The sequence below is a fragment of the Physeter macrocephalus genome, unplaced genomic scaffold (genome assembly GCF_002837175.3).
Source record: "Physeter macrocephalus isolate SW-GA unplaced genomic scaffold, ASM283717v5 random_118, whole genome shotgun sequence".
Classification (NCBI taxonomy): Eukaryota; Metazoa; Chordata; class Mammalia; order Artiodactyla; family Physeteridae; genus Physeter; species Physeter macrocephalus.
This window is the reverse complement of record NW_021145404.1, coordinates 18,455-46,220: the sequence shown is the minus strand read 5'-3', so window position 1 is coordinate 46,220 and position 27,766 is coordinate 18,455. Positions and strand designations below refer to the sequence as shown.

At 56.6% G+C, this 27,766-nt stretch overlaps 1 protein-coding gene across 8 annotated transcripts in view; it reads left to right on the top strand.

Annotated features, from left to right (window-relative positions):
• The window catches only part of SHISAL1 (shisa like 1), a 97,580-nt gene that overhangs the window by 53,118 nt on the left and 16,696 nt on the right, over positions 1–27,766 (top strand). For 7 of the 8 annotated variants that reach the window (XM_055082420.1, XM_028484070.2, XM_028484069.2 and 4 more), the window contains one exon: positions 8,420–8,737. In XM_055082420.1, the coding sequence (XP_054938395.1) occupies positions 8,420–8,737 (318 nt within the window). Of the gene's footprint in view, positions 1–8,419; positions 8,738–11,415; positions 16,271–27,766 lie in introns of those variants that run through there. The other variant, XM_028484072.2, reaches the window with a different exon arrangement.

Here is a 27,766-nt window from a genome sequence, read left to right as displayed (position 1 = left end):
ACTTGGAAGGAGTGTTTGTTGAGTGACTGTTGAAGAGATTAGTGGCACCACTGGGAGTGGTTGCGGGGGGGTCTGAGCCTCCATCTCTCTGTCTGATATTGGGGCTTGGATGTTTTGCCACCATGCCATGCTCACTTAGGGGAAGTTCCCTCTTCCCTTTGATCAGGCAGGAGATGCAAATCCCTTGACTATAGTCTGAATCTCTCCTCCTCCCACCGAGGCCAGCTCCCCAGCCTTCCTTCCTCCAATGCACGGGTGCTTCCCCTGAATATCTTGCCATCTGCTCAGACCTCAGAATAATTCTGTGTGAAGTAGTTCAGCAAGCCTCTTCTGTCACGAGGACTGGAATCAAGCCTGGAACTTGACCCAAGCCTTTTATAAGACCAAAGACTAATTCCCTGAGGGAGGAGGGCGGTGCCAGGACTGGGGTTAGGACCCTGAAGTGTTGTCATTGCCAGCTGAAAGCCAGACAGAAGACAGAGGCTTGGCAAGACGGCTAGGCTTCTCCAAGGCTCTGGCGACTGGTGTCTGGGATCCTCGTTTTGAAGCCCACAGGTTTCTGTGATCTGCACATTTACACAGGATTCACACGGAATTCTCCATCGTTTCGGCACAGTGGGTCCTGGCTGCAGATAATGAAGAGTTGGACCACAAAACGGAGCCCTTCCCTGGGGAGGCATGGACGCATTGAGGAAGTTTAGCTTGGCTTTTATTCTGGCACCTCGGCAAGCATTTATGGAGCTAGCGGCATGGGGCCGGCTCTGTGCTCAACCCTCTGAAGTCACTTAGCAGCCCACCCTTGGCCCCCGTTACACACAGGAAGGTGAGGCGTGGAGAGACTGATAACTTGCCCGACTGAGGCAGCCAGTCGGGGTGGAGCTGAGAGCCAGCCTGGGTCCAGAGCCGCTTTAATAAATCTGGGACTTCCACCGATGGAGGGCCTAGAGCAGGGACCCCCACCGTGGCCCGGTGGACACCTGGGGCCTAATCCTCCTTTTGGGGGGCTGCTCTGTGCATTGTGAGACCCTGGCCACCATCCACTAGACGCTGAGCACGCCCCCTCCCCACTGACTGGCTGTGACAACCAACCGTGTCTCCTGACGCTGCCAAGTGTGGGGCGTGGGACTTTCCTGGTTGAGAGCACTGCTCTGGAGGGAAACCTCCTCGTTACTCTCCACCGAGCTTCCTGCCGCCTCCCTCCCCGTGGACGGAGGCCCAGAAGAGCTAGGCTGAGCTCCTCACCCAGGCCGTTCTGCTCTCCTGGGCTTCACGAGGGAGGCGTGGTGCTTGGTGTCCGGTATCCGAAAGTGTTAAAGAAGGTGGGAGCCACACAGTCCAGAGGAACGAGCGTTTCCAGACAGAGTTCCCTGCAGCCTGAGTGCAAAATGCCAGGGGAACCGTGGGGCGAGGCAGCGGGGGCTGGCGGGATGGGGTGGGGCCTCGTGGACTGGGGCGGCAGAGGGGGAGGGGCTTGGGCTTCCTCTTGAGGGTGGTGAGGGGCCCCGAGAGCTTTAAGCTGGGCTTGTGCTCGCGGATGGTGCACGGTACAAGGACCTAGGACACTGCAGAAATCACGAGGATGACCCGGGCAAGACCGGGGCCCCGTGGAGAGGAGAGGCTGGGGTCACCCAGGAGACGGCCAATCCAGAGCTCAGATAAGAAGCCCTGGAGGCCCCCCGCTTAGCTGCCCGAGCTGGGGCATCTTGGGGAGAAGGCCCGAGCCCAGGGAGCTGGGCCAGGGCCTTGCGTCCAGCCAGAGCTTGTGGCAGAGAGGGGACAACTGGAGGACGGGCCACTGGGAGTGGGAGGATAGGTTAGTGAATGGGTTGGGACAGGCCTGCCTGGCCAAGAGGTCCTGAGCGCTCCGGCTGTGTGAGGGGAGCCAGGTCAAGTCCACCTCTGGGACCGTCCTGCCCTTCGGAGCTCTGACCCTTCTGGGCGGGATGCCTCTGTTAGTCCTCACAGCTGCTCTGAGAGGAAGGAAGAAGGGGCTGGGCCCAGGCAGGTGAAGTCACCTGGTCCGGCCACAGTCAAGGCCAAGGGACACCGGGGCCCTTTTTCCGGCCAGTGGGCTCTGCCACCCCCACGTGCATCTAGGAAGGCAGGACTTGTCTGATGCTGGGGAATGTGCCAGACCTCAGCCAAGAGGCCAGGGGTTCCAATATCCCAGAAGGTTAGCGCCCATGGGCAGCCCATCTAGATGGACCAGCGCAGCTGTGACCCCCGTTGGGGCTTTATGAAGTTGCATGGGGCCTGTCAGACAGCAAGGGCTGCCTGACATTCGCCTGCCCTGCCAGTGAATCAGCTGGGAGGCGGGGCTGGTGGCAGGGAAAAGGAGAGTGCTTCTGATGACTTGTTTATTTGTGTTTTTCTGGAGGAACAGAATGGTCTGTTTTGGTTCTGGCTGCCTGGCGGAAAGGCGGACGGAGCGAGGGAAGCAAGCTCGCCAAGCCTGCCGCCGCAGTGAGATGCCACTTCTAGCCACCTGGGCAGAGTCCCTGGTGTTCACGAGTGTACTGCACACCCTCCCATGCCAGGTTCCGGCTGGGACGCTAGCAGCAGGACCGTCCAGGGCCCTGAACGAGCAATGGCAGCATCTATCCAGCGCACCGGGTGGACGGGATATATGGGGTCAGCGGTCAGCTCTCTCTGGGGGCAGGGGCCGTCCCTCTGGCAGAGGTGGTGTGGACTAGAGTCTTGTGCAGTGCGTGGGTGTTCCTTCACCAGGCAGATGGGCTGCCAGGGGTGGGAGCCTGGGACAGGAATTCTCAGAAGACGGAAGGGTCTTCAAGGCCTCAAAGTGGGAGGCGATGGGTCTTCCCTCGGCCGCACTGAAACCTCTTTCCTCCAGTAGCTTTCCTTTCCCAGTACCACCTGGGCCCTGTCCTGCAGGCCTTACCTCACCGTCAAACACGCTTCAAGCTCTGAATCCAGCTCCTGAGTTGGGTCGGAAGTTTCTGGATGTTCTTGTCAGTTGCTCAGCCCTATCAAGCCGTGTTAGGTGTAAAACGTACCTATACCCTGTCAGCCTTGTGAGGCTGAAGAGGTTCTAGAATCCACGAGGTTTCCTAATCTGAATACACCCCTCCAAGCCAGGGGAAGGGACATATATAAACGTTTACGAGCATTTCGTGGAAGGCAAGGGGCCTTACTTGCCCTGACTCCTTCAATCCGAGCAGAGGTATTTATGAAGAAGGTCCCGCTGGCCCTCTACACCAGGGCTGAAGCTCAGAGAAGGTGAGAACTTTCCTGTAGTCATACAGCACACAGGTGACCCAGCAGGGTTTGGGACCGGTGTATGGGTCATCTGGGCTCAGTTATGCCGAGATACGGAGCAGCCCCAGAGTCCCTGGGAGTCGAGACACAAAGGCTTATTTTTGACTCACACCCTGTGTCTTTCTTGGGTCACCTGGGGCTCTGGGCAGGGAGCATTCTGTGACCCAAGCTGATCAAGCAGTCCTCATCCAGAGCAGGACGTCCCCATGGCAGAGGGAAAAGAGCGATGGTGAAATTACAAGGTAACTCCTAAGCTTCCACTCAGAATCAGCCTGATACTTCTGCTGACATTTTTTTGGCCAAAGCACATCACTTGGCCAAGGCTGTTACCGGCAGGGCCGGGCCCTGTAAGCAGGCCTGCAGCGAGAACAGTGAATATTTTGGTATTAGTGGACGCTACTTCATTAGCCCCAAGCCCATGCTCCTCCACGGCACTGGACAACCTCAATCCTGCTGTGTGACCTTGGGCAAGTCACTTTGCCTCTCTGGGCCTAGATCGAGTGAGCATTCCCCCTGTGCCTTAATCACAGGAGCCAGCACTCACTGGGTCCTTTCTCCTTCAGGCCCGTGTTATCTCATTAAGCCTCACAATTGTACCACCAAGTAGGGCATATTGTTATCCCCATTTTACAGATGAGGAAAGTAAAGCTCGTTTTCCCCAGATCACGGAGAAAGAATTTTGCGGGGCTGGGATTTGAATCCGCACAGGCCTAATCTCTTGGACCCAGAATTTAGTCACCAGGGTTATCAACTTGTCACACTGACTGACAGGCCCCCCCCCCGTGAGCAGGTTCAGTTATTTTAGGTGAAGTCGGCTGAGGGGCCATGAACCATCTCCCAGGCAGCCTGGGCCGAGCTGTGAGCTCTGCATCTGATGTTCCTTTCTGACACGATGGCCTCAGGAACTCTGTCCTCCGTCCTCAACTGGGACGGCCCATGGGTGGCGATGGGACCTCCATCTGGCCTCCGCCGGCTGACATACCTGCTCCTGTCCCCGGGAGGTATTCAGTGACATTCCTCCTATCAGAGAAGGTTTTGTTTACTGCTTGGGAAGCAGCAAAAGAATCTGAATCATTAAATATTCCAAAAGATACTGAAAAATTGCTATCTGTGGCTTTGGCTGGCTTCACATCTTGTCCCATAAAACAGCCTCTATTTTCTCTTCTGCCCTTTATAAAACACCCACACATACACACTCAACAAAGACCCCTGCATCTGGATGAAATTAATTTCCAGATCACATTTTTAAATTAGATTAAAAAAACCAGAATGCTTCCAGCCAGGCAACCATGGAGAGGGCAGGCCCTGGAAGGCAGGGAACTGCCTGGGGACGGCGTCCATGGCCCAGGCTTCCCAGCCGGCTGCCACCTCCAGGGTGGCCTCCCTTGCAGGGTAGAGGGAGTCAGCAAAGGTGGCACCTCCTGCGGGTGTGCCCTTCCCTTCTCTGAGCCGGGGGGGCGGGGTGTGGTGAGATCATGGCGGTGAGATCATGGGGGCGGTGCTACCACCCCCCAAACCCCATGCCAGTTAGAGCAAGCTGGCCGCAGAGGCCTGCAGGCTCAGCAGTGCCCGAGCACACCATGATGATGACACACTGAGATGCAGGATGCTATTGCTGGGGAGGTTGGGACCTGTCCGCAATTCCTGGTAGAGGATGAGCCAGGACAGGTGGGCCAAGCAGATGTGGGGAATTCCTGCCTGGATATCGATCTTAGACTTGACCTTGGGATTTCCGCAAAATTCAGCACACTCTGAGGTCAGATAGACCTGCGTGTAAATCCCAGTGCGGCCACTCCCCAGCTGTGTAGCCTCTGGCCACTGACTTTGCCTCTCTGGGCCCCGTTTCCTCATCTGTAAATTAGGGATACTGGCTCCTAACTCACAGTATTGTTGCAAAGATTCGGAAACACAAGGCACGGGCACGCTGTGATTGCTAGTATCACTATTAACTACTAGAGAATATGCATAGAGAAGGTAAAGTCTAGTGAAGAAGTTATTACTATCAAGGCTGCCGCTGACACCAGCTCGCTATAAGCACTCAATATATATTAGCTTAAGGAGCATTGAAAGCAGCCCCAGACCGAGCATTGAACTCTGACCCTGGCCCCAAGGAGCTCTGATCTCGAGGTGCAGACAGTCCTACAAGACAGCAAAGACAACACAATGTGTTCTGGGAAGCCCGGTGGCTTTGGGAGCCCAGGGGAGGGATTGGACTTGACACAGGACGTCAGGGAAGGCTTCCTGGAGGAGGTGATAGCTGCGCTCAGACATGGGGGCGGGGCCAGCTGCCTGCACAGGAGGTAGGGAGCAAGTTCCAGGCAGGGGAGCAGCAGAGGCAAAAGCCTGGAGGCGGCTTGTCTGCCCAGAAAACATGGGTGGCACCTGCCTTAGGCAGTATGGTGCAGCGGTTAGGAATGTGTGCTGTGAGCTGGATTGCTGGGTTCAAATCCTGGTTCTGTCACTTAAGGGCTGTGAGCTCTTAGACAGTCTCTGAATTCCTCTGAGCCTCAGTTTCCATCTCTGGGATGGGGATGAGAGCAGTAATGCTTCCCTCCGTGTGTGTTTTGAGTGTCGTCGGATGAGCTAAGATGTGTAAAGCATTTAGAACAGTGCCCACCGGCTGCTGCTTTGGTTGCTGTTATTATTTCTTAGTCCTGATGGTTTAGGCCCAGCCGCGTCCAGCTCCCACCCCCCAGCTGGCGTCGTGGACTCCCTCTCTCGGTGTGGCAGCATCTGCAAACAGCTGCCCCTGCCTCTCCCTCCCCACCCGCGCCCTCAGCGCCCGCGGCTGCCGCCATGGGAACCACCAAGGAAAAGCCTGATGCTTAGAGCAACTCTGTGGGGGCAACAGAGGAGGTTGGAGAGGGGCTGCTGGGGAAAGCAGGGGTGCCAGGGGCCAAAGCCAGGCCCTCCTCCCCTGTCCACGTGGACTCCCGCCTCGGCATGCCAGACAGGGCTGCTGGCCTCTGTTCCCTGGCAGGCATTCACACCTGGATATCTCCAAGGGAAGCTAGCTTCCCCTTGAAATGAGGCAGCTCAGGGGACTGTGGGGGTGGGCCTGGCAGGCAGTCATTCACACCTTAGCATGAACAAGGCCCTGGGACGGCCGCGGGCCTCATGGGCGTGGTGGCTGGAGATGAAGCCGCAAAGGGGTCCAAGGTGCCGTGATGTGGAGTGGTTGGGTTACTCATTCCTCGAGCAGATGCTAAGTCCTAAGCACCTGCCAGTGCGTGCCTGCTCGCGGGACACACAAAACCGCCCCTCGAGGAGCCCCCAGCCAGTGTGGCGAAGGAAGGCGCTCCGGGCAGAGGGCGCGTGTGGGCAAAAGTCAGCCTCCCCAGCCTGGGCCCAGGCCTGGGAGGGGGCTGGAGGACCCAGCGGGGAGCGGCGCCCATCTCACTGCAGAGGCCAAGGCTGAGCAGGGGTGAACCCAGCTGGGAAGATCCGGAGTCTGGAAACCGAGCCCGGGAGGGGCTTCACATCATCTCCTCCAGACCCAGAGACACACGGGCATCCTCCCACGCCACACGGCAAAGAGAGGCCAAGGGGAAACCAGAGCCAGGGCCTCTCGGCTCCAGACCCGTGCCCGCCAGCTTCAGACAGCATCCAGAGGGACCTTTGGAGGGGACCCAGGACACCAAGGAGCCTGTCTGCTGAGAGCCAGGGCGGGTCCCCCTCAGGGGCCAGCGAGGCTGGACACTGGCTTTGCCTCGTCTTTGCCACCCGCCAGCTCACTCCCACCTGAACAGATGCCCGCATCCGGCATTTGCGTGACTAATAAATCGGTCCCTTACACAGCCGCAGTCCCGGGCGAACACCGTGTGGAGCTCCGCTGGTCCAGCTGCAGTGGTGAGGCCGGGAAACGGCCCTCCCCGGGCACCCGGGAGAGACTCAGACCCTGGCCTGGGCGGGAGGATAAACCCGGACCCTGCCAGCATGGCCCCGGGTGGGGGGGTGGTTTGAGGGGCACTCAGGCCAGAGGAAGGGCCCAGCAGTTTCCAAGAGGCAGAGTGGGAGTCAGGCTGGGGAGGAAGGAAGGGGGTGGGAGACACAAGGCGGTGGCCGGGCAGTAGGCGCAGCCTGTGCAAAGGCCCAGTGTCCCAGTGAGCTCCTCAGGGGGCAGCCAGCTTCCCTTCACTAAGGGGCATTTGCAGCTCGAAACCAACCCCATCATCTCTGCTTCTGGAGGGCAGACTGGCCCTCAGCGTGGAAACGTGGGGTGAAGGAATAGGAATAAAAGGACCGATGTCAGGGGGCCCTGAGACCCCCAGCCGTGCAGTCTGGGCGTGCCTGGTGGAGAGCACCGTCGGGGAGCGGCCTGAGGGTGGGTGTGAAAGGCACGTGGCTGGTGGAACAGATGCACCAGTGTCTGGTTCGTGGGGTGTGGGGAGGGCAGCTGAGCTGATGCCCTGATTCCTGGGCTTCCGAGAGAGGGAGCGCGATGGAGCAGGCTGGAAGGGAGCCGGCCCCAGGTGGGAGACGCCCTGGCTGAGTCCCACGCAGAACTTGGGGGTGTGAGGCGGCCCAGTGTGGATGCGGAGGGGCAGGAACTTGGGTCAGTTTGTCCTCAGACGACAGACTTCCTGCCTTTGCCCTGGGTCCAGAAAGATGGGGCGGAGCTGGCGGGGGAGGGGAGGAGATGATGAGGGATGCAAGAGAGCCTCCCCGGTGACGGGTGACGGGAGCAGCATAGGCCAAGGCCAGGAGGGTGGGCAAGCGGGAGGTACCCGCGGGGGACCGCTGGCAGGTCCGGGAGTAGCGTCCATGTCGGGGGGGGGCGGCAGGAAGGTGAAAGTAAGGGCCACCACAACGCAAGAGCCCCAGATGCCCAGCGGAAAATTTCTTCCAGAGGGCCTAACAGTGTGAGGCCCCCTGGGCTCCCGGCCCAAGGACTTGGGGCCTTGGAGGGGATGCTCGAGGGACAGGCCGAGGGCAGTGGATTGCAGGCATCTGGGAGGGGGCAAACAGGGCGGGGGGAGGGGGAGGGAGCTAAGATCCCCTGCCCCCCCGAGGGGTTCACCTTCCTCTCTGAGACCCCGAAGTAGCCTCTGTGCCACGTTTTCTAATCAACCCCCCTGATTAACTCCAGCCCCGGCGGCGTTGCTGTCCCGGCATCTCTCAGCCTCTCTCTGTTTTCCCGCAGCAACTACACCGCCTTGTTGGGAGTGTGGATCTATGGCTTCTTCGTGTTGATCCTGCTGGTCCTGGATCTTTTGTACTACTCGGCAATGAACTACGACATTTGCAAGGTTTACCTGGCACGGTGGGGCTTCCATGGACGGTGGATGAAACGGGACCCCAGGCGGTGGGGGAACCCTGCCCGGGCACCCCGGCCAGGGCAGCCGGCCCTGCAGTCCCAGCCTCCCCCGGGTCCCCTGCCGCAAGCCCCCCAGGCCGTACACACGCTGCAGAGAGACAGCCACAGCCCACCGCTGATGAGCTTCCAGGGTTCGTCTGCCTGGTGAGTGGCTGCGATCTCTTGTCTTTGACGAGCTTGGAAAATACCAGATCATTATTGCTGCTGTGTTTGGCCTGTCAATTACCGGATGCTTTGCTTATCTTATTTGCCAAGCAAGATGGGAAGTGGCTCATGGTAACAACGCGTGCCTGGACAGAGAAGTCGAAATGAAAGGTTGAAACAGAGCTTAGAAACAAAGCTTGCAAGTTTATTTTGCTTAGATTCTGGTGTGAGAGCTGTTGCCACTGAGCATGAAGTGCAGTTGTGAGTTTCCTAGCTGCCAAGGCAAAAAGGGAAATTGGATGGCTTCCCAAGTTTTCACAGTCTGGTCAAAGGAAGCAAGTCGATCTGTCAGGGGCTGAGGGAGAAGCTATTTTTGGCATGAAATTTGAAAATAAGCATATTTATTACTGGACTCCATCGTGCATATATGTTGAGTAACAGAAAGGCATCTGGGGGCGATGCAGGCAGGCTGCTCAGCGATGGCTCAGGGGAAGGGAAGGAAGCCGGCCAGGGAGGTGGGATCTCTGCTGGCCTTATAGGGTGGCTACCCCAGCAGAGCCTGGTTACCCCGCCCCAGGGGCGAGTTCGTGATTTCCTGGAAATGCACAGACTGCCACTCTCATGTCTATCCATCTCCAGTCTGGTGGGAGGCAGAGACTAACCGAACCTGGGGGTCCCTGGGCGGTGCAGAGCTGGAGGGAGAGAGGAGGGGGTCTGTGCATTTTGGAGCAGGAACCCACTGTGTGGCTGGCCGGCACCGAGAACAGGCATCCGCCCCTGGGGAGCCAGGCTGAGTGCAGATGCTCAAGTCCAGGGCTCGGGTGTAGTGTTCAGCTGCTCTGCAGGGGCTGAGCTGCAGCCATGGGCACACAGGGCACGGGGCACATCATCCCAGGACATCACAATACTGAGCCCAGCCTGCAAGATCCAGGTGCAGAAACCTACAACACAGTGATCCCTGCCAAGCCATGAGTTTTGCAGGCAACCCAGCCCAGGTTCAAGTCCCAGCTCCGCCAGTTCCCAGCTCTGTAACTTTCAGGCAAGCTCCTTCACCCGCTTAACCTTCCAATCCTCGTGAAGCAGGGGAGAGTAAGAACGCACCCCTCCCACCCCCGCCACCCTGGGATTGTCCTGAGGATCAAACAAAATGCCTGGCGCATAGTAGGTGCTCAGTTAACCATTGCTCCTTCCTTGCTGGAGATGCAACCAAGCTAGCTCATGATCGTTTAAGTAGCGAACAGATAGTGACCTTTTCAATAATGAATGACTTAAATAATTAATAAGATACACTTAAATCAGCTTGTGCTTACTGATCTAATAATTGCCCCAACTGTCATGCAGGAGGCAAAGACTCAGCCTTGCTCAGCTCAGCTGGACAAATGTGGACTGAGCGGGTCCTCCGGGCGGGGCCCCCGAGCCAGGCTCCTTGTGGTGTGGAGGTGACGGGTGGAGGAGAGGCGGCTCTTCACCTTGAGGAGAGGGGAGGGGACACACAAGCCCACCCAAAGCTACAGACCATGAAACAGCTGTTGGCTCTGCCCCAAAGGTGTGGTCTCCTGAAATGTGGGTCTCGCACAGCAGACACACCAGGGGTGTTTGTCAAAATAAATTCCTGGGTCTCAAGCCAGAGCCTCCGAACCAGGAATCTCTGGGGGTGATGCCTGTATAGGCACTACAGTTTGAGAACCACTGGAAAACTTCATTACCAGGAGCCCAGTGTTTTGAGAGCTGAGACTCTACCATGTAAACGAAGGTGCCCCCCACCCCCTGCCACGTTCTTGACAAGACGGCGATGCGAGCCAGCCCTTAGGGGCTGTTGCCGTCCTGCCTGCAGAACCCGGGGTGGCGTGCCTGCACGGAAAGTGACCAGGCTGGCCCATTTCTGAGTCGCCGCGTCAGGCCCTAACAGTTCTCAGTCTCCCTTGCTGTTAACCCTTGCCTGTCTCTGAGGTCTCCCCCTCTCCATATTGCACACATCGTGCACCCCCTGTGTACCAGGCCCTGTGCTGTGCGATCCAGATGGGTTTCCAGGACATCAGCTATGGAGGGGAAAGAGCACGCAGGCTTGTTGGGGTTGCACGTAAAGTCTGGGTTCACGGCATCTTCATGAGAGGCTGGGCTCCCAGCCCACGGGCTCTGCCCTCTGTACAGGTAGACGTTTCATTTCCGAGCTCAGAGCCTCTTTGTGTCCTCCTGGTTCTCATATAGGCAGACTCAGAATGGGGTTTCCATCACCACATGAGTCTTCGCACCAGAACGGGCATCAGGAGCGTGCAAGGACGCGATGGGGGTTAGGGGATCCCCAGGTGCCCATCAGCCGCTCCCCAGAGGCCTCTGTCTCTCTCTCTCCCTCTCCCTCTCTCTCTCTCCCTCCCTCCCTCTCTCTCTCTCTCTCTCTCTCCCTCCCTCTCTCTCTCTCTCTAAGATAATAAAAGGCTACTGAAATCTGGAATTCAAACCTACCTCTGCCCTACTCCCAAATCCATGCTTTCTGTTTTTTTAAAACACTGGAATTCTAAACCTGACCAACCACTTTAATGTGAAATTAACAATTTAATTTCAGAAAGGAATTTCCCTATATGTTTTCTTTTTAACTCCCTCTCTCTCTCCCTCTCTCTCTCTCCCTCACTCTCTCTCTCTCTCACTGTTGCTCTCCCTCTTTCTACTTTCATCTCCAGAACTCTTCAGCCTTGTGGCCTCTTTCTCCCCTCCTCCCATCCCAGCTCTGTATTAGGTGGATGATCCTGGCTTTCCAGCTCCTGGAGGCTTCTCCATTCCTGGCCCAGGGCCCAGCTTCTTCCCTGGGGAGAAGGACCAGAGTTCTTCCTCTTGGAAGAGGGGCCGGGGAGGAAGAGGGCTGCAAATGCACACTCAGCCCCTTGGTTCCTGGGGTCCCCATCACGAGGTGCATTCCTCTTCTGGGGTCTCCACATGCCTGTTTGGAGCCCTTATTTGGGGATGGGGAACTCTGGAGCCAAGATCCAGCCCTGAACGACTCCAGGGGAGACTGAGGCAGGAGGCTCATCATAGGCACCCCGGAGGGGAGACCCAAGGATGCTGCATCTGCCCGGTCCAGCGGCTGGGAGCAGGTACTAGACCTGGATGCCTGGCAGTGGACTGGGCTGACCTCGGCACCCCCAGCTGAGTCCTGCGAGGGGCCAGGCACCTAGCAGGGCTCGGCGAACACTCAGAAACCCACGAAGGAGGCTGTGGGCGCCGCTCCCTGCACCCTCCTCCAGGCAGCCGGCATTGATCTACTCAGTGTCAGGCGCTCAGGGCACAGAGACACAGAAAGAAACAAGACCGGAGGGCAGAAAAAGGCAGTAGCCGCTGCTCAGGGCCAACCATGTGCCGGGCACCCGTCACGGGCTCCGTCGGCCAGGTTGGCACCAGGCAACCGTAACGCCATCAGCCTTCTTAAGGGGATATTTTTAGCATTATCGTCACTGTCGGCATTATCAGAAGCAGCACGTGTGTTTGGGCCGGAGTCAGATGGCTCAGGTTCAAGGCCCACCTGTGCCACTCGGAGGCTCTGCGACCTTGGGCAGCCCGTTCCACCGGCCCCTGCCTCAGTTTCCCCATGTAAATACCAGGGGTCATAATCATCCTGAGAATTAAATGGGCTGATCCTTGTACAGGCCTGGTACCTGGTCCTCAAGTGCCGGCGATTCTTGAGATCATTTCACATTTGGGTAAATAAACGTGGTAGGGGTCCTGCCCTGCCAGGGTTGATGGGGGGGGCGGGAACAGCATTCACCCCGTGCCCCACACAGGCCAGCCACATGCCGCTTGTTTCGTAGGGCTGTTGAGCCCCATCTTCAGATGTGGAAACTGGGGGGCTCGGAGGAGTTCATTGACTTGCCCAGGTGAGCCAGCGAAGGGGAGAGGGATGCAGGGTCCCACCCCAGGGCCGATGGCCTCTCTGCTGAGGCTCGCAGAGCCCCTGGAGAGGTGGCCTCGTCCACGGGAGGGGGAAGGAACCTCTTCGTCAGAAGCTTCTCCGGTGACCAAGCTGCCCCTTAAAGAGCAGTATCGGAGGTCGTGCATCAGGGGCGCTGCATCTCAGAGCAGTGCCTGCCTCCGTGGTCCCCGCAGACCCACATTCCATCCACCCCCATCACCGGAAACGCCATTTCCTTGCTGCCTGGCAGGGCCAGGCCCAAACTGCGTGGCCACTCGGGATGGCACTGTGGTGCCGCCGCCTCGGAGCCCACGGTCACTGAGTTATGGACCCGGCCTGGACCCGGGGGCGGGGAGGTGCGGTCCGAGGGGATGAAGAGCAGCCGCTTTCAGTTAATTTCACGGAGAAGCTGGCTTTCCCTTCGTTTAGAACAGAATGACCTCGGACTGCAAAGTTTTCTGCTAAAATCCCGTGGACTCAGTCTCCCCTGGTGCCCACACCTCCGTGGCTCATTGCCTCCCGGAAAGTGGCGACAAGGTGCCCTGCTTTTTTGCGCATAATGTCTCCCTTGCTCACTTGACACGCTCTGGTTTTCTCCCGAGTTTAGGGAACGTTTCACCTCGGCCCTCGTCGCACCCCTGCCGGCTCCCAGGCGGCAGGAGGGCAATTCTGGGTTATGCTCCGCCCTCCCCTGCCTCTCCCTCCTCCTGACTTTCTTTTTGCCCCAAGCTCCGGGTCTATTTCCTGGTGAATCACATCTCTATTATCGTGCTACAGATCCCCCCCGCCGGGCTGGAACCTACGCCCACTGCAGGCATCTTGTCTCTGGTGTTCAGGGCACATAGTAGGTGCTCAGCGAATGCCATCTGATTGACGCAACAGCAACAGAGCTGGAGTCAGCCCTGCCACGTCACCCTAACCCTCAGGCTGCGTGCTTTATTGCTAGAGCCCCCCTAGGGGTGCAGTGGAGCTAAAGGAGAAAAGGGAGGCGGCCTGGGGTGCTGCAGGTACCACCCAGGGTCCTCACTGCAGCTTCAGGGAGAGGGGTCCCCGAGGCACGGTGTCACCCCTGCTGCCTCGACGCTTGTGTGTGTCATTGTCACTGCTACGGGCCCAGGGGAGCAAGCAGGGCCTCCAGGTCAGACACATCTGGCTTTGAATCCCGGCTTGACTCCTCAAGACCGGCCCGAGCCTCAGTTTCCTCATCTGTAAAATGGGGACAATCACAGCCTCACCTCACAGGGACGTCTCAGGACCAGATGAGGTTCTGGCTGCCCTCTCAGGACCCCAGCCCGCCGTTGCCCCTGCCTCACTCCCTCTGGTTTGTCCCACCTCCCCATCTCCCGAGAGGGTTTCAGCTCCTAACCTGGCCCCCAAGGCCCTCCCCAGCCTATCTCGCTCTCTCTGAAGCCTCAGGCTGCTGCTCACCCTGCTCCAAGACGCACGGGAGCAAGTCGGGCGCTGGAACCATGGTTACACTTACAGTTTAGACTCCCTCCCCGCCCCCCCTCACCAATCATTATTTCCCTTGGTCCTTGTAATTCCCACCCTGGGAACTGAGCTGCACAGCTCTACCATCCCCTTTTACAGATGAGCAAACACAGGCCCAGAGAGCCTAAGTCACTGGCCCACGGCCACACAGTAAGTCCACGGACTTAAGCCAGGGTCTCCCTAGTCCAAAGTCTCTCGGAACTAAGTACGACCCTGAGCCGACTGCCACAGCCCCTGCCAACCTCAGAGCCTCACACCCCACAGCAAGATAGGACTACAGGGGCTTCTATCTTCCCCACGGAGGAAAGCTGTGCAGTCTTCCCCTCATCCCTGCCTCACACCTTCCGTTCGAGGCCTGGTTCCCCTCCAGCTCTTGCTGATTCACACCTCCCTGCTTATGCACACAATTCTCTTCCCAGAATGCTCTTCTTCCACATCTCCCTGAGGAACTCCTATTCATCCTTCAAAACCTTCCCTGAGGTCAGGGTCCCTGGTCAGGCCTCGGGGGCTGGGTGGGGAGCGAGAGATGGGGTGGTGACTGGAGGAGAGACAGGAGGCTGCCCAGCCCCCAAGCCTTCCCAAGGGAAAATTCCTGACTGGGCCTGGGAAGGGGGCTGTTTGTGTATCTCAAGCTTTAATGGGTATTCAATCCCCCAGGGTCCTGTTAAACTTGCAAATTCTGATGTGCATGGTCTGGGGTGGGCCTGGGATTCTGCATCTGTAGACAAGGTCCTGGGAGATGCTGGTGCTGCCAGTCTCGGGGACCAGCCCTTGACTAGAGGACAGAGCTGTGGCCGATAGAGCTGGGAGCTTCTCTGTAGGGCAGGCTGCTTGACTTCAGGGCCCAGTTTGGCAGAGGAGCCCTGGAGGGAGGCCTGCGGGGGCTGGCTCTGGAGTCCACGGGGGCTGCTGAATTACCTGGCCCCCTGGGCAGGAGAGGAGCAGCTCCCCCTGCTCCACCTGGCCAGCCAAGAAAGCCTCCAGCCAGGGAGGGGCTTGTTTGCAAGGAAGTGTCCCATCACTTGAGAGAACAGCCACAGTAACATGAAGTGCCCAGAGGACCCAGAAGAGCCCACGATGAGCAGCTGGGGAGGGAGGAGTCAGGGCAAGCTTCCTGGAAGAGGAGGCGATGTTGCGCCAGACCTGAGGGGGTAAGGGGAGGTCACCTGGTTGGCACACAATGGAAAAGTCACCTCGGACAGAGGGAGCAGCTTGAAAAAGGGCCCCGGTGACCCTTGAAATCACGTGACTTTTGCAGATTTCGTGTGGGAGAACCAGAGATTCTTTCCTGATGTTCGTTCGGGGGCTCCCCTCTCAGCCCATCACCCTCCCACCTCCTCCCTCCCCCACCTAGAACCCTCCCAGCTCATTGCAGAACTCATCCGTGCCTCCCCGTGGGGTCCCTGGAGCTCACCCAACCCCAGAGTCTCCCCGCTGGCAGAGCCCAGGCGTCACTTTTTTGCTGGCTCTGCGGCCAGAGTTTCTGGTGTGTGGTTTCTGCAGGGACACCAGCCAACAGCGAGAAATTCCAGAAAATTAGGAGACAAAGGGAGAGGACCAGGTATCTTCTTTCCTTGGCATCACATCAAATACCAAGGAGGCCTCTGTGATCGAAATTCAGAAAACAGTGAATGTCCCAAGTGGGGCTGGAGTTTCAAGTGCTTGGGGCTTCCAGCTTCCAGCTGGGACACTCTGGCCCTGTCCCCTCCGACCCCTGTCCTTCCCGGCTGGGCCCTGGCTTCCTCCCACCCGGCCTAGTTGATACAGGAAGGCACCCTCTGCTAGCTCTCCATGTTTTCATCTTGTTCACGCGGCTTTGGTGAAAACCCGGGAGAGTGTTTGTTCATTAGTGCTTCTCCACGACCAGGGGATACCATGAGGGATGAGGGGTGACAGAAAGTCCAGACCAGAGGCCTCACGTGCTGTGTGTCCTCAGATGAGCCGCTGGCCCTCTCTGAGTCTCAGTACCTACTCTGGACAACGGTGATGAGAGGTAAAGGAGGGCACACGGAAAGGCCCAGCCCAGGGCTGAGCACACAGTAGGGCTGCAGGGGGCGTTGATCCTATCCCTGGGGCACGTCCCCTCTCCCCTCACCAGCTGGCCTGTCCCTCCTTACCCCAGAGAGGGCAGAGAGCCAGACTTCTCGGTGGAGAAGAGCCGGGGGCGGGGGTACGGGGGTGGGGCCGTTAGCCCAAGATGGAACGCTTGGGTTTGGTGCTGGGGAGTGAATTGAAAATAACAGCAACCCTTGAGCACGGGTGCAGCCGGGTGTCGTTCCAGCACTCAGATCGGGTGCCCTATGTTCCTGCCCCAGCCCTGCTAGAACATAAGAATGAGGGTTTCGTTTGCTCGATTCAATGCCTCCCTCCCAGCTCCCAAACACTTATTTGACAAATCCTCATTTTACAGACAAGACAACGAAGGCACAGAGAGGTTAGGTAACTGGTCCAAGGTCACCCAGCTGGTCACCTGCAGACTCAGCACTTGAACCCAGACAGTGTGCTCCACACCAGGCTGTCAGGGCCTGGTCTTCAGCCTGGTCCCCTTGGCCAGGGAGCCGGATGAGAGAAGGCAGGAGTCAGGAGACAGAGCTTGAGGGCCTCTGTATGCCCCTGAAGCCTTGGGCAGGGAGCAGCTCCCTGCTGCAGGCTCCAACCAGGGCAGGGCCAAGGGCAGGGGGAGGGACCAGGAGGAAGACGGGGTGTAGGGTCCAATTCTGGTCCAGAGAGGGGCAGGGATGGGGGCCGATCTCCCCCACTCCTATCCTGCACCAGTCTCTGAGTTGGGCACCTGGACACACAGTCAGGCTGACTTAGGTGCGGACAGCGGAAATGAGAGATCAGATCTGATCAAAGGGAGCCCAGAGGAGACACCTGCCCTTCCTGGGCATCAGGGACAGTTTCCTGGAGGAGGTGGCGGCTGGAATGATCTTTAAGGATGAGTAATAAGAGTTAGGCCAAAAAAAAAAAAAAAAAAAGCCGGGAGTGTGTTGCTGGTAGGAAAAACAGTACGTGCAAAGGCCCAGGTGAGGGGTCAGGCCCACAAGGTCTCCGAAGGGAGCAGCTGTCCAGGAACAGAGTGCGACTCAGGGTTCTTTTCTCTGATAGAATTATCAGATAGATTCTTTTTCTAGTGAAACCCCCTTTGCTAATAATACTCCACAAGAGGCCAGAAACGCCCCCCAGAAAGTCTTCCGGTGCTCAAGGCCTTCTCTTTTTCTGCTCTTTCCCTTCCTCGAGGGTGATAAACCCCAACAGAGACCCCAACCCAGTCCTCGAAGGCACCAGCCTCCAGGGTCCGGAAAAAAGGACCAACCAGTCCACGTCCAAAGGGACCTGGGTCTATGCTGGTGGATTTTCCCAGTCATACCGAGGAGTAAATTGTGATATTGGAGCAGCAGGGAAGAGGGTGGATGAAGCAGTTTGGAGGGAAAGCCACGGCAGTCCAGAGTTCAAATCCCACGGCTGCCCTCCTGAGTCATGTGACCTGGGCGATTCCTGCAACCTCTCGCCCCCTCCCTGCCCCCTCCCTGCCTCTCAAGGCTTAGGGTCTTCTCTGGGAGGGGGTGATGAGATGCATGGAGAGGCAGGGCCGCCTGGAGCCAGAGCGCGGGGGCCCTTATCCCTGGTCTTGATTATTATTTCCTCCACCTCAGCCCTCCACCAAGTAGCCGTGACGGTTTCCTTTCTTTTCATGCCAAATTTTCCGTCATGAAATGGCCCATGCTCGGTGGAGAGCACGCGAGGAAGGGCCCAAATGGCCTCCCCACCAAACGCGGCCCCTTCTCCCCTCCAGCCCCCTCTTGTCAGCGCATCACTTCGCTTTATAGTTGCTGCCTTCGCCCAGAAAATTTTGTGTCTTGGGTTTTTAATTCAACGTTATGTCATGGCGAGCTGCCCGCGTTACTGAGAAGTTTTCACGAGCAGTGCTTTAATGGCTGCATTGGGTCCACAGCCCTCTCGGCTGAGTACCAGAGAGCAATCAGCACAAGGAAGGGTTTCAGCGGATGAGTAGGAGTTTTCTGGAAGTGGAGAAAAGGCAGAGAGAGCAGCTTGGCAACGTCCCAGAGGAGGGAAAAGGCTGAGGAAAAGTGGGGAGCCCCGGGGAGCCCCGGGTCCTGGGCACTACCCCCTCATAGCTCCCGGCCTCTCACTGGCCTCCCCTCAGTCCACTTCACTGCTCCCTCCTCGTCCCTGCAGCCTTAGACACTGGAGGGCCCTTCCTTGAACCTCTGCTTCCCATCTCCACCCCCCCACCCACCGGGAACCCCACCTGGCCCACATTGACAGTCTTGTCCCCCTGCACCTGACCCCGGGTCTGTCTCCACCCGCGTCTCCCCCGACTCCAGACTCACCCGGATGTTCATAGGCACGGCAGACAGACGAGCACATCCAGGGACCCCCGCCCGCTCCCGCCCTCTCCTCGGGACAGAATCTTGGAGCCAAGCTGACCCCACCCTCTCTTTCCCACGTCACACGTCCCATCAGCGATACCTGAACGAGCCCAGAATCCTCCTTCTGCACCCCTCTCCCAAGACCAACCATTCCAGTCCATCTTCTCACCAGGGTCGAGACAACGCCTCCTAATTCTCTCCCTGCTTCTATCCTCTGCCTCCCAACCCCCCCGCCCCCCAACCACGCGGGCAGCAGAACAATCCCTTTCAAACGTGAATCAGAACCCACAACCCACCGATGCCTTTCTCACTAGGGGAGAAAATTCTTTCACTGGCTCACAGCTTGACCTGACACCCCTCCCCAGCCCCTCTGTCCCCCTCTCCCCACACTGGCCTCCCTGCGGCTCCCGGAGCTTGCCAAGCTCACCCCTACCTCAGGGCCTTTGCACCTGCCACTCCCTCTGCCTGAAAAGCTCTCCTCCCAGATATATGCATGGCTTGCTCTCTCTCTCTTCCACCAGGTTCCTGCCCAGATGTCACCTCCTCCAAGAGGCCCTCCCTGGCCAAGGTTTATAAGATAGCAACAGCCTTCCCACCCCACCGTCCCCCTCTACTCCCCCTTTTTTTCTCTTTCGGTTTCTACGTGGAGCTCACCACCTCGGTTGTGTTTGCTTTCTTGTCTGCTGTCTCCTTTGCTGTAAGGGATCCCGAGAGAGCTGGGATTGGTCTGTCTTGCACCCAGCCGTGCCCCCAGCACCTAAAAGTAGGCGCTCAATAAATAAGTGTGGAGTGAATGCATCTTCTTCTGCCCGGAGCCTGGCACATATTAGGCACCTAGTAAATGTCAGACCGATGAGTGAATTGCATCATTATTGTTAATAAAAGGAGCTCCCATTGACCGAGGAACTGGTGAGCTAAGCAGCTGCAGCAGAGGGTGCCAGTTCACGTCCCCAGCTTGGCCACCCTGAGCTCCGTGCATGGCGGAGGAGACTGAGCCTCAGCGAGAGTTAGCAACTTTCCCAGAGCTGCACAGCCGCTGAGCCAGAATTCACACCCAGGTCTAGCTGACTCCAAAGCCCCCGTTCTTGGAATGGGAAGCAGGGTCTCCCCCGGTACTTCTCCCGCTGTGAGAGCTACACCCTGAGGTGGTGGTCACAAAGCACCTAGCCCCGTGCTGGACCTGATGACAGGTTCCCTGTGCAAGTCAGGCCTTACCCATCCCTGGGGCAGGACCCTGAGGGTCCTCCAAAAGGGCATGAGGTCTGGGGCTCCAGGCACCGGCAGACCAAGCCCTCTCTGGTCTGGACGCAGTATCGACCTGGCGTTCAGATGGTGCCTCCACTTGCTAGTGGGGAACCTCGGGCAAATTATTTCACTGCTCTGAGCCTCAGTTCTCCCATCCGTAAAATGGACGCAGTAGACCGACCCTGCGGGGCGACTGCAAAAATTAGAACAGGGCCCGGCATGTGATAGGGGCCTCCGTAAATGCTCATCGTAGTTATTGGTGTGTTATTAGTGCAAAGAGTAAAAGCAGACAAGAGAAGCCACGGAACCCCCCAACACGCACAGGTGTTTTTCATTTTCTGCTTTCTTATGCACGTGCTTTTACACTCTTCCAATAATGACGTACAGTGTTTCCCCCTTATCCAAAGTTTCACTTTACCCGGTTTCAGTTGCCTGCGGTCAACCTCGGTTTGAAAATATTAAATGGAAGATTCCAGAAATAAACAATTCATAAGTTTTAACTTGCACACCATTCTGAGTAGCGTGATGAAATCTCATGCCATCTTGCCCCGGATGTGAAACATACCGTTGTCCAGGGTGTCCCGTCCATCAGTCACTTAGTAACCCTCTCGGTTATCAGATGGGCAGTTGCGGTGTCGCAGGGCTTGTGTTCAAGTGACCCTTACCTACTTAATAACGGCCTCTCGGAGCAAGTGCAGCGGTGCTGACAAGTCGGTTGTGCCAAAGGGAAGCCACGAAGTGGATCCTTTAAGTGAAAGGATGAAAGTTCTCAGAGTGGAAAGAAAAATAGCTAAGATCTTGCTAAGATCTACGGCAAGAACGAATCTTCTACCCGTGACGCTGTGAAAAAGGGAAAAGAAATTTGTGCTAGTTTTGCTGTCACACCTCAAACTGCAAAAGTAACGGCCACGGTGCCTCATAAGCGCTTCATTAAGATGGAAAAGGCATTAAATTTGTACAGTAAGGTATTTTGAGAGAGAGAGAGAGACCACTCTCACATAACTTTTATTACAGTGTATTGCCATAATTGTTCCATGTTATTATCAGTCATTGTTGTTAAATGTGCTTTATTATACTTATTGTGCCTAATTTCTAAATTAAACTTTATCACAGGTACGTATGTATAGAAGAAAACATCATATACGTAGGGTTCGGTTCTCTCTGACGTTTCCATTACCCACTGGGGGTCTTGGGACGTATCCCCCATGGTTATGGCCGGGGAATGACTGTACACATCATTTTGCATTCTAATTTTATTCACCTAACATTAAATTAGCCATTGTCCTGTGGTTTTGACTTCATTTTTCTAAATATCGTTCTCGCAGCTCCCAAGTAGTCTAGATTCCATATGCTGGCATTAATCTAGCCATTCCCCTACAACAAGGCATTTATACAGCTTACGGTTTTTTTTACCGTGACAAAAAACATTGCAGGGGAGGCACACACTCTAGAAAATCAGGGGCGGCGACAAACACCTTGAAGTGTTTATGGTTTTCCCTTTTCTGAATTATTTCCTCTGGATAGATTCCAGGCCGGCAAATTATTGAGTCTAAGGGTGTGACAGTGTTACGGTTCTTTATATAGGTGCCAGCCTCCTTCCCAAAGGGACTGTCACCCACCAGCATCTTCTAAGGATACTCATTTCACAGCCCCCTCTGCAGCGCGGGGCTTTGCATTTTTCTGATTATTCGTGAGGTTGGACACCTTTCCTTTCATCTGTTAATTAATTGTTTTTCCTCTCCTGCGGTTGCCCACTTATTTTACTGTGCCCCCAAGACAGGTGATAATTGGAGCCATTTCCGTCAACGACATTTCTTTCCCAAACTTCAGCTGCTAGGTGTTCCTTCTGACTGTGTAGCTCTCTCCCCGTACTATTTACTTACCACATTTTTAATTGATCTGAAATCAAGCCATTTTTTTGGTTAGAAAACTCAGGCTTGCTCTAAGCAATCTTATCTTTACATATTTCCAGGCAACCCTCCTACACTATTGGTGGGAATGTAAATTGGTGCAGCCACTATGGAGAACAGTATAGAGGTTCCTTAAAAAACTAAAAATAGACCTACCACACGATCCAGCAATCCCACTCCTGGGCATACACCCGGAAAAGACTAAAACTCTAATTCAAAAAAATACATGCACCCCAATGTTCATGGCAGCACTAATTACAACAGCCAAGACACGGAAGCCACCTAAGTGTCCATGGTCAGATGAATGGATAAAGAAGATGTGGGATATGTATGCAATGGAATACTACTCAGCCATGAAGAAGAATGAAAGAATGCCATTTGCAGCAACATGGATGGACCTAGAGAGGATCATACTAAGTGAAGTAAGTCAGACAGAGAAAGACAAATACCATAGGGTACCACTTATATGTGGAATCTCAAATATAACACAAATGAACTTATTTATGAAACAGAAACAGACTCACAGACGTAGGAAACAAACTTATGGTTACCAGAAGGGAAAGGGATGGGGAGGGGTGAGTTAGGAGTTTGGGATTAGCAGATACACACTACTATATATGAAATAAACAATAAGGTCCTACTGTAGAGCACAGGGAACTATATCCAATATCCTGTGATAAACCATAATGGAAAAGAATAGGAAAAAGAATATATATGCATAACTGACTCACTTGGCTATACACCAGAAATGAACACGACATTGTAAATCAACTGTACTTCAATTTTTAAAAAAGTTACATTTTTCCTAATACGCATAAAACAAATCCATAAACAAATCCAAGAGTTGCTGGGGCCACCTCAGCAGCACTGGTAGTTAAATTCTGAGAAATTTTCAGAGCCCGTAGTTAAACCACTCTCAAAATTCAATGTTATAAGCTTCCAATTGAATAAATTTTGTTAAACACAAAGGTAATAGATACTTGAAACTCTTCGCTTCCTAACTGCGTTGCTACATCGGCTACTTTCTATGCTCTTGAGGTTTTAGGTCTGTTGTATCTGTGTGATGCAAACGCACATGATGGTGGCTACCACCCGTCTCTCCCCGGCTCTGCAGTCAGCTACATCATATTGACAGTATTTACACCATGGAAATGGGCAGCAAATGCTACAAATCAGGGCTCCCCGCCCCCCCACCTCCCGCCGGAGAACAGGTCATTAAATGTTTACCAGCTCATCGCTATACACGGCTCAGATGGCACCTCCAATGATCTGCCTGCCCCAGCGGTCTGTGCCCCTTACTGTGGAGAAGCAAACATGTTCTTAGGTGCTTGTGAAAGCAGGGTCCCGGCGTTCCCTGGGACACCCGTAGGCAGGCCTCCCGGGCAGCAGTAGCTGGGACAAGAAGCAAGGTGTTTCTGGAGGGAGACTCACCCACCCTTTCCAGATCCTGGTTCTTCTGGGCACGGAGAAAGCAGCGGGGGTGAGAAGGCAGAGAGCCTGGTCAGCCCTCCCTGTCACACATCTGGGTCTCAGACCCCGAGGAAACATCTCGGACGTCCCTTTGCAAACTCTGCGGCTCCATCCTGCTCTTCCTTCCCTGAAACAGTCTGCATTGCTGTGCAGCTGCAGCCTGAGCACACTTAACTCCCTCATTTATTCAACCAGTACTTTATCCAAGGTCGGCGCTAGGTCACGGCTGTGCTGAGTGCTGGGGGGAGAAAGATGAGACAGGATCAGCCCTGTCCGCGAGGAACGCTGGCCGGTGATGGGCAGGAAATCGATCCTGGCCTCCAGGTGCTTTGCCTGGAAAATCAAGGCATTCAGCCCCAGGGCGAATATACCTCAGGCAAGGTTTTGGGAAAATCACTGAAAATGCACTTCCAGAATGAACTAGACCCACTGTCTCTGGGCCCAGGATGCAGCTCAGCCAGGGCAGGGGTGGGGAGGTGGTGAGTGAGGGCCTTGGGTCCAGCCAACCAGATCCACAGGCCCTGTGACCTTGGGCCAGTCACTCGCTCCTCCCAAGGCTGTTTGCTTGTCTGTGAAAATGGGGCCATCAGGAGGACGGAGACGGTGCCCACTAGGAGCCTGGCACAGAGCAGGAGGTCAGCCCCGTGGCGCCCCTATTCCCAGGGGCGCACTGCCGGGCGGCCGCTCAAACCCCGGGAGGGGCTCCTGCAATCCCGCCCTCGCACCTGGCCACCCAGCCTGGAGGAGACCCACACGGCCCACCCAGCTCCCAAGTTTGAAATCAGTTAAAACTCCCTAAGCCAGTAACTGCGGTAGCTAGTGTGTAAACAAAGATGCCAGCTCGCCTGGCCGATTAACAAAGAGATGTTTCCGCGAAGGCCTGGGCGAACCCCGGGGGATCATTACCCGCAAGAAAGGAGGATGCTCCTTTATGTCAACTTGACGGGAATTCCATAGAATCGCCCTCTGGGCTGCAGCAGGTGTAACCAGAGAAAGCGGGGTCCCCAGGGAGGGAAATCGTGGTGGAGCTGATGACTGTTATGTTCCCCCAGACCCTTTATTTCAAGGGCTCTTCCCAGGCCCAGCTCCCAGATCAGGAGCCAGAGGGCAGGGGAAGAAGGAATTTATCTCCATCGGTGTGGGGCAGGGGGGACCACGGAAGCTTTCCTTCTTTATCCTGCTCCCCCATCCCCGCCATTAACACTCTGGCTTTAGCTGCTAAAATATTTGCTTCCAAGAATAGATGCTCGTTGGTGCAGCAAATGTCTCCCAATGTGAGCGTTCCAGCCCCGCTGGAACGCCGGAAACCTGCACTTGCCTGTGGGCCAAGAGGGCACCCCCTCCCCCGCTCCTCATCAGCGCCTTCCAGGATGGTCTTCCCCTTGTTTCTAAGGCACCCACAGCGTGCTGGGGAGAGCCCGTTGCTAGATCACTTTGGCCGCGAGATCTGGGAGTGGTTCCATCCTGCCCTGAGTTCTGGGAGCATGGCTTCGGGAATCTCTGGGTGCTGCATCCCGGGAGTCCCCTGGGCTGGGCTGGCGCCAGGTCCTGGGCTGCCCGGCTGTGCCTCCTTGGGCAAGTTGCTTTACCTCTCTGAGCTGCGGCGTAGACATTGGTGGGGGAGCAAATAATCCCCACCTGGCAGGGGGGTGGATAGTGAAGATGGAATCTGAGAGGGTGTGCAGAGGACCTAATCCAGCACCCCACTCATAGGAAAGACCCCCAAAGTACCCCCTTACCTTGTCTCTGCTCACTTTGTGGGTGGGAAAAGAGCTCCCTGCCACATGCCCCCTGCTCAGCTGGAGTTTGCCGAGGGTTTATGTCACGGCTCATCCAAACAGACGAGACAGGGGGATATGGTGCTGGCTTGTCCTGTTGTGGCCTGGTCACCCTGGGGTCTTCACATCCCAGAGCCCACTCCCTGGTGAGGCCGGCTCGAGTTGTCTGAAATTTGGGAGGCTGGAGACAGCCATCCCCGGCCCTGGTGGTCTCAGAGCGAGGGAGACACGGCTGCAGAGGCGCCCTGGGGCCCCCATCTGTCTTCAGGTTTGCCGTCTGTGTCCAGCCCTCCTTCCTGACCGCTGCCCCCAGGCCGGCAGACCCCGCAGACACGTCCTGGGGAGCCGGTAGAATGCCAGAGCCTTCTATGGATCCAGGCCCCTCGGCTGTCACTTGGCTCCCAGCCCCTCTGCAAATGGGCCCCCTTCTCCCATCCAGCACCTCTGAGTGACCCTCCTCCGAGCCTTTGACGCCCCTTTCTGGACCTTCCCTGCCCCCAAGCGTGGACACACCAGACGCTACAATAGCACCCCCGTGGCTGTGTCCCCGTGACCCTGGCCTGCACCATCACTTACACGGCTCCAGGGCTCACGTCTCTCACCTCCAGCTGCGCCCCCACGGCTGTGTGCATTTGATGGAGCCTTGCCCGCTTCTTCATGAAAAGCCACTGTTCCGGCTGATGGTGCGACTCACGGCTGGAGGCCTCGTGGCGGGGGGAGCGTGTCTGTGAGCTTAAGGAAAACGTGGGGCGGGCGGAGGGCTTTCAGCATCAGGCGACTTGGTCTGATGGCAGTTTGGTGGGAGCTCCCCCATCCGTGGCCCAGGCAGGGCTTATAGTAGGAGGCGGGAGCGGAGGCAGGGAGGCCGAGGGGAGGTCGCCGCTGTGCCCCAGGGAAGAGACCAGGATGGTAGAGGCTGGGGGTTGGTGATGGGGAGCAAAGGAAGTGTCTTGGAGGTGGAGGACTAGGCGGGACCTACGGGGGGAGTGGATGTGGGGAGGCGGGGGCCGGGGGGGAGGGGCGTGTAAAGGGGGAACATGCATCATGAGAGCTGCAGAGATGCAGGCGCCAGGAGGGCTGGCGGACTCACGACATGTTGCCCTTGAGAGATGGCCTCCTCCCTGGCTGTGAAGCCTGCCTGGAAAGGCCAAGACTGGGGGGGTGTGTGTACAACGTGGGTAGGAGGGTGCGGTCTGTGTGTGTGGCTTGTGTACGTAGTGTGGGTGTAGTGTACATGTGTAGCATATAGTGCGTGTTGGGGGGGGCGTGTGCATGTGAAGTGCAGGTGTATGGTTTGGGCATAGTGTGTGCGCACGTGTGTATCGTGTGTGTGTGGATGTGTGTGTTGTGTGCACGTTCATATGCTTGGGTGTGTCCCTGGCCCGAGCCTCAGGGCCCTCCTGCCACCTCTGTCCTGACCCTAGGGCAGCGGGGAGGGCAGCGGGGAGGGGCCGGCGCAGGCCGGCCCTGAGGCAGCCAGGGGTGCAGTAAAATAGGAACGGGGCCAGGTCAGCGCCCAGACTGAGGGAGCATAGAGGCATGGATGGTGCCAGGGCCAGGGGACCAGGAGCCACGGATGGCCAAGGGCAAGGTGCAAACGCCCCGGAGCAAGGAGGCACATTAATTTCCCAGAGATTTTGGACCAAAGCCTGGGCCCCTGGGCCAGGGCTGAGGACACAGAATGGATCAGACTCCGTCTCTGCCCATGAGATGCTCACCCAAGCCTGGCCTCGCTGGGTTCCCTACCCCAGCTCCCCACGAGCTCCTACTCATCCCTCAAAACCTTGCTCAGGTCACTCGCCTCCCTCCATCCTCTGGAGGATTTCTCCCCCTGCTCCACGCTCCCATCACAGCCAGGGCCACATGGTCTGTTGTCACATCTGTGCCCACTGCACTGAGCAAGAACAAGGACGGTCTGAGTCCTACTGGGGATCCCAGGGCCCAGAGCAGAGCCTGGGCTGGGAGTCACGGCTGCTCGCTCAACCCCCTCTACCACTGGCTTGCTGTTTAACCTTGGGCAGCCTTGTGCCTCCCCAAGCTTTACTGTCCCGTCGTGTAAGTCGAGGGAAGGGACAGAATGCTTCTCTGGTGCCTTTCAACTTAAAACCTCTCTGACCTTCTACCTGGCTAATGGAGACGCCAATAGGGGACAAGAACGGATGTGGAAGGCGCTTTGAAAAGTTCATAGCAGGAAGCAAAGAGAGAGAGTCTTTCTTTCTGTAGAGGAGGAGGAGGGGGGAGTTATGGACAGAAGCTGCAGATGAAAAGGACAAAGTCTGGAGCACTTTATGGCATTTAATGTAGAATGCAGAGAGCCTGTGGAAGTAACAGCATCAAATATTTACCAAAGCAACATTAAAAATTAACCTTTAAGATGTAGAGGTTTAAAGACCCAGAGCTCCGTGAGAAATGCCACCAGGCAGAAGAGTAAAGGGTACGGGCAGGAAGGGTACATGCTGGGCTTGAACAATGATGCCCCCAGAGCCAGGCGCAGCTCCCCACGGACCCCTCCTCTATTTCCCGCCACCCACCAGAGCAGCCTTCAGCCCTGCATCTGCGGAGGCACCTGGGCGGCGCTCCTCAGCCATAAGCCTTTCTGAGGCTCCTGTGGCCTGCAGGATAAGGACAGGCCCTCGGCTCGGCATTCATGGCCCTCTGTATTTCGCTCCTGCCTCTCTGGGCAGCTGAGACCTTTAGGATGGAAAAGAGTGAGCTGCCGAGGTTGGAGGAGATTGAGGTGGGATCGGGGAACATTCCAAGCCCCGGAGTGGCATGTGCAAAGGCCCTGAGGCAGAGAGAGCCAGTGCATTCATGCACCAGAAGGAAAGTCGAGGTGCAGG